The following is a 14,074-nucleotide window of genomic DNA, read 5'->3' as shown; positions in this document are numbered from 1 at the left end:
GGTTCAATTCCCCAACACTGCTAAAGTTTAAAAAGGGGAGGGGGACAATTAGAGTGAATAATCAGACTTCATGTGCTCCATGATATGGCTTCTATAATTATCAGCAGGTGGCCAGTATTGTTTCATCTGGATTCTTTTGTAGCAGGTCCCAAGCATCATTTTTTTTCATTCATAAATAATTTAGGATGTGTATCTGAAAAATAACATTTTTAAAGATCTAACTAAAATATCATTATAAAATTTGTAAAAATGTATACACATTATCATACCTATAAAATTTATTATCACTTTATCCCTAATAGTTTTGATTTTTTTTTTTTTTTGCTGTTCTGTTTTTTTCTTTTTCTTTTTTCTTTTTTTTTTTTTTTTTTTTTTTTTTTTTTAATTTGAATTCACATAATGTGCCTGCATTGCAGGTAGTTCATGTATCTCCAGAGTCCCTTGGTTTGTGAACTCTTACCTTCATCCCTGTATTTTCTTTTTATTTTATTTGGTGAAGTGTTTGGAACATTTATTCTCTATACTTTTATAATTCTAAATTTGAAATGTGAAATTTTTGCTTATTTTACTTTAGTCTCTTTGAAACATAACAATCTGCATAAAAGATGTTTCCCAGGTAATTTTTCCTGACCTTATTAGGAAATTGTTAAATGCTATAGTTTAATTAATTAATTAATTACTAATTAATTAATTTTTTGGTCCTGGGGGTTGAACCCGTGGTTTGCACATTTACCTTATTTCATAACTTCTCCCTGTTAACATTTAAGGCACCCAACCACACAGTTTTTAGTTAACCTGTTGCTTATATATATGTAAATAAATTATGAATTCACTGTCTTCATATAATCCTAACTATAGAGTTATAGGCAAGCTTCTATAAAAGGGATTTGTGGGAGTTGTGGTTGTAGTTTAGTAATAGAGCGCTTGCCTAGCATGTCTGAGGCACTGGGTTCAATCCTTAGCACCACATAAAAATAAATAAAATAATAAAGGTATTGTGTCCATCTGTAATTTAAAAAAAAAAAAAAAAAAAAAAAGGAATTTGTGCCAGTTTCTTTTTGGGTCTGCTTTCCTTTTAATTTCTAACTTTATATACATTCCTTCCAAAGACAAGCACATGTTATTTTATCAAACCATTTATAACACATTGACAGAACCTGGAAGTGCTATGTGCGTGTGTATGTGTGTGTGAGCATCTTGTTTTTGTCACTGAATAACTTGTTTGTCTTTTATTTGGACTGCAGGCAGCCTGGATATCTGGGCCATAACTGTTGAGGAGAGAGCGAAGCATGATCAGCAGTTCCATAGTTTAAAGCCGATATCTGGATTTATTACTGGTAATGGGAGTCAGTATTTTCATAGTCTTACTTAGCAGAACTGCTTATATTTATAGAAATCTATTATGCAGAGTGGAGACATAACCAAGGGGACAGTTGACTTGTTTTGCTTAACCTTGAGCCTGTAATTTATGACTGTTTTTCTCCTGTCACATTCAAACCTTGTTTGTATTCTTTGTGCATATCAAGCCACTTACTTGTCTGGGGCATCTCAGTGATGGAACCAGGTTGTTTTCTATAAGTAAGGGAGGAGTATACTGTGGCTCTGAAGCTAAAACACTTGCTCAGTTTTGATCCTGAGCTGGTTTGGGAAACTGTTAACACTTTTTGAAAACGACTTTTTCCTTATTACCCTATGTACACATGTTACTATATGACTGGTGAGATTCTATATCATGTACAACCAGAAGAATGAGAAATTATACTTCATCTGTATATGATGTATCAAAGTGCATTCTACTATCATGTATTTCTAATTAGAAAAAAGAAAAAAGAAAGAATGAAACAAAATAAAATACATTGTCTTGGCAAACAAAGAAAGAGATTTTCCTATTTCTCCAAAGTTCCCTTTCATATGTTGCCTTTTCTGCTCTTTCCTGTTTGATTACTCTTTCAGAATTCACTTAGGAAAAATGGGTTATGGATTTCCTAGGGAAATGTTTTTACTTGTGTTTGTATCATAGCTCTCTGTAATTTATTAATTCATCATCATTGATATAATTCTTTTAGTCATTGTTTTTTATTTTCCATAAATATATAACAAGTATCCAAAATTTGGAGCATAGGTATTGGGAGTAGCGAAGATTTTTTTATAAAGTAGAAGTATGGCTCCTCAGTTGTTTCCTAAGGATTCCTGCAGCTGTGCTTTGTCATTGTGCTAGTTAGCGTTCCATTATTGTAACAAAATATCTGAGATGATCAACTTAAAAAAGAGAAAGTTTATTTGGCTCATATTTTTGGAGACTTCAGTCCATGACTGATTGAAGCTGTTGCTTTGGGTCCATGGTGACACTGTACATTATGGAGAAAGTGCTTGACAGAAGAAACCTGTTCACTTCAGGGCCTGGTACAAAAGAAAGGAAGAGGAAAGGGCTGGGTCTCTTTATCCCATTTGATGGCACACCCCTGATGACCTTAGACCACCCATCAGCCACACCTCTTAAAAGGTTTCCTCCTGACCCTTTCTGGCCCAGCACCAACCTGATGACTAAACCTTTAACACGTGGATCTATGGGGAGCATTCAGTATCCAGTCTGGAGCAGTCACAATGGGTTGCTAACATCTTAGTGGCATGTTGAAGTGAACAACCTATCCCAACAAATAGCACTCTCTTTCTGAGATGATTTTTCAGATTGTTCAGTTTTTGAGTCTTTCACTTTACTGTTGCTTATAGGTTTCCCATTTGACTTTTATTGTATGTTCAATTCAATATGTATAGGGTTACCACTCTATTATTTTTGTGATTTTGCTAGGATTGGAATTCTGGCTGCTGTGTTTTTTCTGAAACATTTTCCACTATTTAATTTACAGGTGATCAAGCAAGGAACTTTTTTTTTCAATCTGGTTTACCTCAGCCTGTCTTAGCACAGATATGGTAAGTTTCAGTTTTACATAAGTAGAATGTAAAAGACAGTATTGTCCAGTTCTGTTTGTTTGATATTTTGATTTCTTATGCTACATAGAAGAAATACATATCTGTTTAGTCTGGAACACTATTATTTCTTATCAGAGGAATTCTTCTCAAAAGTGTCTTTCTGATTTAGAAGTTTAAAAAGGGGGGGGGTGACATTTGAATGGTAGCAGTGTTGTGTCAAAAAGTTGAACTTCCACTTGAAACTTAGATTTTCTGAGTAATTTATTTTGGCCAATTTTTTTCTCATTACATTTTGCTAATTAAATTTGTGATGACATTTTTATTCTTATTAATAGCTCTTGTTACAAAAAAGAAAAAAAAACCCCAAATAACATCTGTAAGAATATTTTCCCAGAAGAAATACCTTTGAAAAGTTATTTGAAATTTCTGAACTAAACGTGTGCTAAGGTAATGGAAAGCAGTATAAGACCTGTCTTTCAGCCCTGATTTTAACACTTATTTAGTTACTAAACCTTGGAAATACTTGACTTCTTTAAGCCTAAGTTTTAAAAATTATAGATAGTAATAGCTGCTCGAAGAAAACACTCCCAGAGTTGGCCCTTGCTCCTTTTGGTGGAGAGGAATGGGAAGGCCTCTGAAGCTTTGGGCAGTTCCTGTTTCAGCCATCTGGGGAACAAGAGGATTTTGCATTGAGAACTGAGAACTGTAATGTGGCCCTCTCCTGCAGCCCCAGCAACCTTTCTTGGCTCTGTACTTGTTTCAAATACATGAGAGGTGTAGATCGATGAGCAGTGTGTGTTAGAAGTCTTTATAATGTTTTGTTACCATGTGGAAACTACATTCCAGTTAGTTAGTTTCTCAACTTTTAAACTGTAATGTGTTCATATTTTGAGGACTTCTTGTTTCTCTAATCTGATATCTTACGAAGATTACGAGAATCCTGAATTCTCAGAAGATGGGGTTTGGTCATTGTGTGTATTGCCAAGGATGATACATCTTCCTAGGAACTAGAAGGAAACTGGCAAATGTCCTTTTGGCAACTGAAGTGCTTTGGATTGTTTCAGCTTTGCCCTGGTATGGACAGGAAAGGGAGAAAGTAGAACAGATAGACAAGAACAAGAAGATATAGGAAAGATAAAGAAGTACGGGCAAAGAAGTTGGGTGAGGGCTTGGACATCTCAGAGAGTAGGTTCACTGAAATGGAGAAAAGTGAAGGGGAGGGAGGAATGCCACTTGGAAATGGGTCATGAGAGGAAAGGTGGGATCCAGATGCATAAGGCCAGGGATGGTACAGGTCAGTGATCTGGTTCCAGGATGGGCGTGGAGCAGGGTGAATGCCATAGGATTTATAGTGTTTTAGGGTACGACCATATCAAAAGGACCTGCAGCCCCCATCAAGATGAATTTGCCAACTCGTCTCTTAGGGGTCGGGAAAGTCACTCTGGACTCTTAATCTCATCTCCCCCCCTTCCTTCCTCCCTACCCTTCACCATATCAGCTCATGGCATTGAGAGTCATCATGACGTGGGACCATGCCTGGTTTCTCTTTTCATGCTGTATATCAGTCCATCAGCATGTTCTTTTGACTTCATTGGTAGACTTGATCCCTATTCTGGCCACTTCTTTGTCTCTTTGCTGCTGTCATCCTGAACTGTCATCTCACCTGGACCCATTGATGAAGCACCTAGGCTGAATGACTGGATTCTCTTTCACGCTTGCCATTTGAGAGAGTAATCCTTTTTTAAAATTTTATATTTAAATTTTTATTTTTACAGACTGCGTTTTGATTCATTGTACAGAAATGGGGTACAACTTTCATTTCTATGGTTGTATACAATGTAGATTCACACCATTCATGTAATCATACATATATGTAGGGTAATGCTGTTTGTCTCATTCTACTGTCTTTCCTTCCCCTACCCCCTCCTGCCCCATTTTCCTCTACACAATCCAAAGTCCCTTCATTCTTCCCCCCCTGCCACGCCCCCTCATTATGTATCATCATCCACTTATCAGAGAAAACATTTGGCCTGTGGGATTTGGGGCTTGGCCTATTTCATTTAGCATGATATTGTCCAACTCCATTTACCAGCAAATGCCATAATTTTATTCTTCTTTATGGCTAAGTAATATTCCATTATGTATATATACACCATACTTTCTTTATCTATTCATCAGTTGAAGGGCATCTTGGTTGGTTCCACAATCTAGCTGTTGTGAATTGAGCAGCTATGAACATTGATGTGACTGTGTCACTGTAGTATGCTGATTTTAAGTCCTTTGGGTATGAACTGAAGAGTGGGATAGCAGGGTCAAATGGTGGGTCCATTCCAAGTTTTCTGAGGAGTCTCCATATTGCTTTCCAGAGTGGCTGCACCAGTTTGCAACTCCACCAGCAATGTATGAGAGTGCTTTTTACCCCACATCCATGCCAACACTAACATTGCTTGTGTTCTTGACAATAACTATTCTAATTGGAGTTAGATGAAATCTTAGGGTGGTTTTAATTTGCATTTCTTTAATTACTAGAGATGATGAGCACTTTTCATGTATTTGTTGCTCACCTGTATATCTTCTGTGAAGTGTCTGCCCAGTTCCCTAGCTCGTTTATTGATTGGGTTCTTTGTATTTTGGGTGTAAAGGTTTTTAAGTTTTTTTATAAACTTTGGAGATTAGTGCTCTGTCTGAAGTGTGTGTGGAAGATTTCCTCCCACTCTGTAGGCTCTCTTTTCACATTATTGTTTCCTTTGCTGAGAAAAAAGCTTTTTAGTTTGAATCTATCCCATTCATTGATTTCTTGCTTTGATTTCTTGCGCTATGGGAATCTTGTTAAGGAAGTCCAGTCCTAAGCCAATGTGATGGAGATTTGGGCCTACTTTTTCTTCTATTTGGTGAAGGGTCTCAGGTCTAATTCCTAAATCCTTGATCCATTTTGAGTTGCGTTTTGTACAGGGTGAGAGGGGTCTAATTTCATTTCACTGCTTATGGGTTTCCAGTTTTGCCAGCACCATTTGTTGAAGAGGCTATCTTTCTCCATTGTATGTTTTTGGCACCTTTGTCTAGTATGAGATAACTGTACTTATGTGGGTATGTCTCTGTGTCTTCAATTCTGTATCATTGGTTTACCTGTTTGTTTTGGTGACAATACCATGCCATTTTTGTTACTATTGCTCCTTAGTAGCGTTTAAGGTCTGGTATTGTGATAACCTTCTGCATCACTCTTCCTGCCTAGGATTGCTTTGGCTATTCTGGGTCTTTTGTTCTTTCAGATGAATTTCATGATTGCTTTCTCTATTTCTGAGAAACATCATTGGAATTTTAATTGGAATTGCATTAAATCTGTATAGCACCTTTGGAAATATGGCCATTTTGAGAATATTAATTCTGCCTATCCAAGAACATGGGAGATCTTTCCATCTTCTAAGGTCTTCTTCAGTTTCTTTCTTTAATGTTCTGCAGTTTTCATGATAGAGATCTTTCACCTCTTTAGTTAGATTGATTCTCAGGTACTTTATTATTTTTTTTTGAGGCTATTGTGAATGGAGTTGTTTTCCTCATTTCCCTTTCAGATGATTCATCACTTATGAGTAAAAATGCTTTAGATTTATATGTGCTGATTTTATAGCCTGCTATTTTACTGAATTCATTTATTAAGTCTTGAAGTTTTCTGGTGGAGTTTTTGGATCCTCTAAATAGAGAATTATGTCATCAGCAAATAGTGACAGCTTCAGTTTTTCTTTTCCTATTCACATCCCTTTAATTTTTTTGGTCTAATTGCTCTGGCTAGTATTTCAAGGATGATTTTGAATAGAAGTGGTGAAAGAGGACATCCTGTCTTGTTCCCATTTTTAAAGGGAATGCTTTCAGTTTTTCTCCATTAAGAATGATGCTGGCTGTGGGCTTAGCATAAATAGCCTTTACAATGTTGAGATATGTTCCTACTATCCCTATTTTTTCTAGTGTTTGGAGCATGAAGGAGTGTTGTATTTTGTCGAACGCTTTCTCTGCATTTATTGAAATAATCATGTGGTTCTTAACCTTAAGTAAATAATCATATGATTCTTAACCTTAATATGATGAATTACATTTATTGTAATTATGTATTATCCAGATGTTGAACCAACCTTGCATCTTCAGGATGAACCCCACTTGATTGTGGTGCACTATCTTCTTAATATGTTTTTGTATGCAATTCGTCAGAATTTTGTTAAGGATTTTTGCATCTATATTCATCAGAGATATCAGTCTATAGTTTTCTTTCCTTAATGTGTCTTTGTCTGGTTTTGGTGTCAGAGTGATACTAGCTTCATAGAATGAATTTGGAAGGGTTCCCTTCTTTTCTAATTCATGAAATACTTTGAGGAGTATTGGTATGAGTTCTTCTTTGAAGGTCTTGTGGAACTCAGCTGAGAATCTCTCATCCTGGGCTTTTCTTGGTTGGTTTCTTTTGATGGCTTCTTCTTTTTCATTGTTTGAAATGATCTGTTTAAGTTGTGTATGTTTTCTGGGTTCGGTTTGGGAGGATTATATGTTTCTAGAAATTTGTTGATGTCTTTGAATTTTCTATTTTGTTGAGTATAGATTTTCAAAGTAGCTTCTAATTATATTATGTATTGCGGTGGGTGTCTGTCATGATATTTGCTTTTTCACCACAAATTTCAGTAAGTTAAGTTTTCTCTCTTTGTTAGTGTGGCTAAGGGCTTATCTATTTTGTTTACTTTTTAAAGAACCAACTTTTTATTTGGTCAACTTTTTGAATTCTTTCCCTTTTTTTCAATTTCATTGATTTCAGCTCTGATTTTAATTATTTCCTGTCTTCTACTACTTTTGGTGTTGCTCTGTTCTTCTTTTTCTAGAGCTTTGAAATGTAATGTTAGGTCATTCAGTTGTTGATGACCTTTTATTCTTTTCTTGAATGCGCTCCATGCAGTGAATTTTCCTCTTAGTACTGCTTTCATAGTGTTCCAGAGATTTTGATACGTTGTATCGTCATTCTCATTTACCTCTAAGAATTTTTTTATCTCCTCCCTGATGTTTTCTGTTACATGCTTTATTCAGTAGCATATTATTTAGTCTCCAGGTGTTGGAGTAGTTTCTGTTTTTTTATTTTGTCATTGATTCCTAATTTCATTCCATTATGTTCTGATAGAACACAAGGTAGTATCTCTGGTTTTTGCATTTACTAAGGGCTGCTTTGTGGCATAAGATATGGTCTATTTTAGTGAAGGATCCCTGTGCTGCTGAGAAGAAAGTGTATTTGCTCATTGATGGATGGAATATTCTATATATGTCTGTTAAGTCTAAGTTATTGTCTAGTTTTTTGTTTGGAAGATCTTTCCAGTGGTGACTAGTGGTGTGTTAAAGTCACCCAGAATTATTGTGTTGTGATCTATTTGATTCCTGGAATTGAGAAGGATTTGTTTGATGTACATGGATGCACTGTTGTTTGGGGCATAAATATTTATGATAGTTATGTCTTCCTGATTTATGGTTCCCTTAAGCAGTATGAAATGTCCTTGTTTATCCCTTCTGACTAACTTTGGCTTGAAGTCCACTTTATCTGAATAAGGATGGAAACCCCTGCTTTTTTACTGAATCTGTGTGCGTAGTAGGTTTTTTTCCCATTCTTTCACCTTTAGTCAGTGGATGTCCTTTTCTATGAGATGAGTCTCTTGAAGGCAGCATATTGTTGGATCTTTCTTTTTAATCCAATCTTCCAGTCTATGTTGTTTGATCATATGTATGAAAAGAGTAATATACGCTGACCAACTTGAACTTATGCCAATAGTACAAGTTTGGTTCAAAACCAAGACATTCTGTCAGTATTAGTTTTTATTTCAGCAGATAAAAGGAAAAATAAAACTTGTAATTATATCAGTAGATGCAGGTTAGACCTTTGGTATAAAATGCAGTCACCTTTTCTAATAAGTGGAACTATGTCAGACTGCTTTCCCAGAATCACTACCAAATGTCATTCTAAACAGTAAAATACCACACTCATTTTCATTTCAAATCAGAACTAATCAAGAAGGCATTCATTAAATCTTAGTAGAAATGAGACCTATAAAAAAGAGTCGGTATAAATACTTGACTTACTAATCCTAAGAAATTTCAATTTAAAAAATAGATTCATAGAAGTTTGATGAGATAGCTAATGATAGCATAAATATTTTTGTTAAATTAAAAATCTTTCTTTATGCTTGAAATATGTACCTAAAAATGGAAATGGGGAAAATATTCCATTTAAAATTCTGGTAAAAACTGTGAAGTTCCTTAGAGTATATTTATCAATAAAAGTTTATTACTGGGACTGGGGTTGTAGTTAAGTGGTAGAGCACTTGCCTAGCACATGTGAGGCACTGGTTTAATCCTCAGTACCACATAAAATTAAATAAATAAAAAAAGGCATTGTGTCCATCTACAACTAAAAATATTTTTAAAAATGTTTATTACTTATAGGAGGAAAGTGAGATAATGTTATTAAAGGAAACAAAATTGAAGAAAACGAAAGACAGTATTTTCTTGGGTGGCAGATTAGTACACATATATTAAGAAATATCTCTAAAAATTATATAAATCTAGTGTAGTTTTTAGATCATAGTAGGGTTGTGTATAGAATAAAGAATATGTTCTTAAAATTCAAAGGGCAAAATAAATATCCATGAATAGCCAGGAGAAAAGTTTTTAAAATGAAAAAGCCTTGTAAGATACCAAAATATATCGTAGAGCTAGTGTGGTCAGATCACCTCATATGGATCTGTAAATTTTTTGGTCAAAAGAGGTAATGCAGAAATAGGTCTTATTTCATATGAATATTCAGTGCATGACAAAAATATATTTAAATTCAGTGAGGAGCAATAGCCTCAGAAAAAATACTTGGGAATCAATCTAACAAAAGATGTGAAAGAACTCTACAATGAAAACTACAGAACACTAAAGAAAGAAATCAAAGACCTTAGAAGATGGAAAGATCTCCCATGCTCTTGAATAGGCAGAATTAATATTGTCAAAATGACCATACTACCAAAAACATACAGATTTAATGCAAATACTGTTAAAATCCCAATGATATTCTTCAAAGAACTAGAAAAGGCAATCATGAAATTCATTTGGAAAAATAAGAGGCCCAGAATAGCCAAAACAATCCTTAGCAAGAAGAGTGAAGCAGGAGACATCACAATACCAGACCTTAAACTATCCTACAGAGCAATAGTAACAAAAATGACATGGTATTGGCATCAAAATAGACGTATAGACCACTGGTACAAAAGATACGAAGACAAAACCACATAAATATAGTTATCTTGTACTAGACAGAGGCCCCAAAAACATACATTGGAAAAATGATAGCCTGTTCAACATATGGTGCTGGGAAAACTGGAAATCCATATATAACAAAATGAAATTAAACCTCTATCTCTCACCCTGCATAAAAATCAACTCAAATTGAAGCAAAGACTTTGGCACTAGATCAGAGACCCTGTGCTTTAATAGAAGAAAAAGTAGGCCTAAATCTTCATCATGTTGGCTTGGACCTGACTTCTTTCTTTAACAAGACTCCCAAAGTGAAAAAAGTAAAATTAAGAATCAATAAATGGGATGGATTCAAACTTAAAAGCTTCTTCTCAGCAAAGGTAATAATCAGTAACATGAAGACAGAGCCTACAGAATGGGAGAAAATCTTTTACCACATGCACCTCAGATAGAGCACTAATCTCTGGGATATATAAAGAACTAAAAAAACCTCTCGACACCAAAAAAACCAAACTCCCAAATAACCCAATCAATAAATAGGCTAAGGAAATGAACAGACACTTCACAGAAGAAATAGTGTCAATCAAGATACATATGAAAAAATGTTCATCATCTCTAGCAATTAGAGAAATGCAAATCAGAACTACTCTTAAGATTTCATCTCACTCCAGTCAGAATGGCAATGATCAAGAATACTCGCAATAGAAAGAATTGGCAAGGATATGGGGGAAAAGGTACAGTCATACATTGCTGGTGGGACTGAAAATTGGTGCAGCCACTCTGGAAAGCAGTATGAGATTCCCCAAAAAACTTGGAATGGACCCCCCATTTGACCCAGCTATCCCATCCCACTTTTTATATCCAAAGAACTTAAAATCAGCATAGTACAGTGATGCAGCCACATCAATGTTTATAGCAGTTCAGTTCACAAGAGCTAAACTGGAACCAACCTAGATGCCCTTCAACAGATGAATGAATAAAGAAATTGTGGTACATATACACAATGGAATATTACTCAGCCTTAAAGAACAATGAAATTATGGCATTTGCAGGTAAATGGATGGAACTAGAGAATATCATGCTAAGCAAAATAAGCCAGTCCCAAAAAACCAAAGGCCGAATTTTTTCTCTGATAAGCAGATGCTGATCGGTAGTGGTGGGACTGTAGGGAAAAATGAAGGAACTTTGGATTGTGCTGAGGAGGTGGGGTTGTGGGGATGGGAAGGACGGTAGAATGAGACAGACATTGTTGCTTTATATACATGTATGATTACACTACTGGTGTGACTCAGCAGGATGTACAGGCTCCATTTGTGCACACTGTGTCAAAATGCATTCTACTGTCATGTATAACTAATTAGAACAAATATAAAAAGTGAAAGAAAAATCCTATGAGGAAGAATTAGTTAATAAGTATTACTGGAAAAGTTAAGTATTCATCTAGAACAAATATCTAGGGTTGAACCCTGGGATTGCATCTCGCACACACACGCACAACACACAACACATCACACATAAAGTTATAGTTGGTTTAAAGACTGAAATATAATAAAATAATAGAATTGCATCAGGCACTGTGATGTGCACCTGTCATCCCATCTACTTGGGATATGGAAAGAAGGAAGAGCATGACATCTGCAGATTCAAGGCCAGTCTGGGCAATAAGCAGATCATAGAACAAATCCAAATTACCAAGAAATGTAAGGAAAGCACTGCCCAGGCTTACTAGTGGTGAGGAAATGCAGAGCCCACTGCATTGGTTTACTCAAGGGGTCCTGACTGCGGGATCACTTGGGAGCAGCTGAGGCAGAAAGGAGGGTCTTTATGTTCTTTTGCTTTTTTCCAAAATAATCATGGTGACTTTAAAAATTTATATCACTTTTACTGTGTATGGTAGGCCATACTTCCACTCCCCTCTGCCTTTTTCCACCCAGCGTTGGGACAGGGTGTAGCCAAGTTATCCAGGCTGACCTCAACTTTGTGATCCTTCTGCTTCCAACATCAAGGAGCTGGGATTATTGGCATGTGCCATTGCACTCAGTTTATATAATTTTCTTTTCTTTTCGGGGACAGTATTTGGATGTGACTCAATTTAAAAGATTGGTAGTCACAGCATTTTAATTGAACTGGCTGTTTACTTCATTTTCATAAGATTACTTTAAAAATTAATTCTCATAATATCTGGATTAAAAGATGAAATTCAAATGACTTTCATTGAAGTCAATAATAAGTATGGTTATGGTTATGTAATGTAGTTTCCAATAGCAAATACAAATCCTTTTCTTCTGCTTAATCTTCTTTGCGAGATAATACTTCCAAAGCTTGTTACAAGTTGAGCTTAGACCATGTATGTTTGAGTGTCATTTTAAAATAGCAAACATAACTCATGAGCTCAATTTCATTGTTGAGTGTACAAAATAGGATTCTAAAAAAAAGTTGATTTCAGGAACTTTAGTAGTGTGCCATATTGTAGCCAATGATAATATAGCATACCATGTCAGCTCCCCATGTGGAAGTTTATAGAACCCTACAGAATTAGTGTCATTTAACCAAGTGTCTCGAGAAATACTAGTCTCTAGTTCTGTTTTTGTTTTTTGGTACTGGGGATTGAACACAGGGGTGCATAGCCACCCTGTGATGAGCCACATCCCCCGCCCTTTTTAATTTTTATTTTTAGACATGATTTACTAAATTGCTTAGGGTCTTGCTAAATTGCTGAGGCTGATTTGAATTTGTGATCCTCCTGCCTCAGCGTTCCAAACTGCTGGATTATAGGCATGTACCACCATGCCAAGCACTGTATGCTTTTTTTTCCACCAGCTTTAACTGCAACACAGTTAACGTAATAAAATTCACCCTTTTATACTGTATAATTCAGTGGTTTGTAGTGTATTCACATTATAATCATCACCACTCTCTGATTCTAGAATATTTTCTTCAAAATGAAGCCTCTTCAAGGTAGGGCTACAAGTTACTTGATAAATCATAGAGGTTAAGAGTGCCAAAGTGAAAGACATTCTGTATTCATTCATGTAAGGCTTTGTCAGTATTTGTAGGTTCTTCCCCATAATGTGTGTAAACAAGTTTTGTTTTATTTTGTTCTCCTTAGCGGTAAGGGAGCTAATTATTTTGTTTTTGTGTCAGTGGAAGTGGAGGTTGGGAAGGTTCTTTTATGGTCACCATTGTTCTGAGTCTGTGCTGCTGGTTTGCAGGGCACTAGCTGACATGAATAATGATGGAAGAATGGATCAAGTGGAGTTTTCCATAGCTATGAAACTTATCAAACTGAAGCTTCAAGGATATCAGCTCCCCTCTGCACTTCCCCCGGTCATGAAACAGCAACCAGTTGCTATTTCTAGTGCACCAGCATTTGGTAAGTCTGCAAATGAGTTGGTTCCTATTTAATTGTGTATTTTAAAAATAGATGCTCCCCCCACAACAGTGAGTTTATAACATGATGAAATTCTTGGGGGTTTTCTATCTGAAAACTGATGGCCCTTTGCAGGAAGACAGCGCCGAAGGGAAAGACCATGTGTACTGCTGAACTCTAGGATGAAAGCACCACCAGGAGACCAAAGGTTGCAGGTTGCTGTCAGGGTGAAGGGCACAAACCTGCATCCTGCTGCCACATCGTCTCCCTTCTGGCTTTTTGTGTTGACCTTTCACATTGTTACATACTTGCTTTTGGTTTTCTGTTTCCAGAATTAATGTATTTTCCAAGTACACAAACAGTTCTTTTGAATTATGGTATCTAGAAATATTTTTTTGGTTCACAGTATTGAGGTATTTGGCCACTGTATTAGTCCATTTTGCATTATTATAATGAACACCTGAGACAGGCTGACTTTTTTTTTTTTTTTTTTTTTTTTTTTTTAAGAGAGATTTATTT

General features: G+C 35.8%; 1 protein-coding gene across 1 annotated transcript in view; it reads left to right on the top strand.

Moving 5' to 3' along the window:
- The window catches only part of ITSN1 (intersectin 1), a 224,682-nt gene that overhangs the window by 54,369 nt on the left and 156,239 nt on the right, over positions 1-14,074 (top strand). The window contains 3 exon segments of the mRNA XM_079101367.1: positions 1,245-1,337; positions 2,868-2,931; positions 13,398-13,558. Of these exon segments, the coding sequence (XP_078957493.1) occupies positions 1,245-1,337; positions 2,868-2,931; positions 13,398-13,558 (318 nt within the window).

Source organism: Sciurus vulgaris, assembly GCF_902686455.1.
Source record: "Sciurus vulgaris genome assembly, chromosome: 10".
In the NCBI taxonomy this organism is placed as follows: domain Eukaryota; kingdom Metazoa; phylum Chordata; class Mammalia; order Rodentia; family Sciuridae; genus Sciurus; species Sciurus vulgaris.
This window is presented reverse-complemented; position numbering and strand designations above follow the sequence as displayed.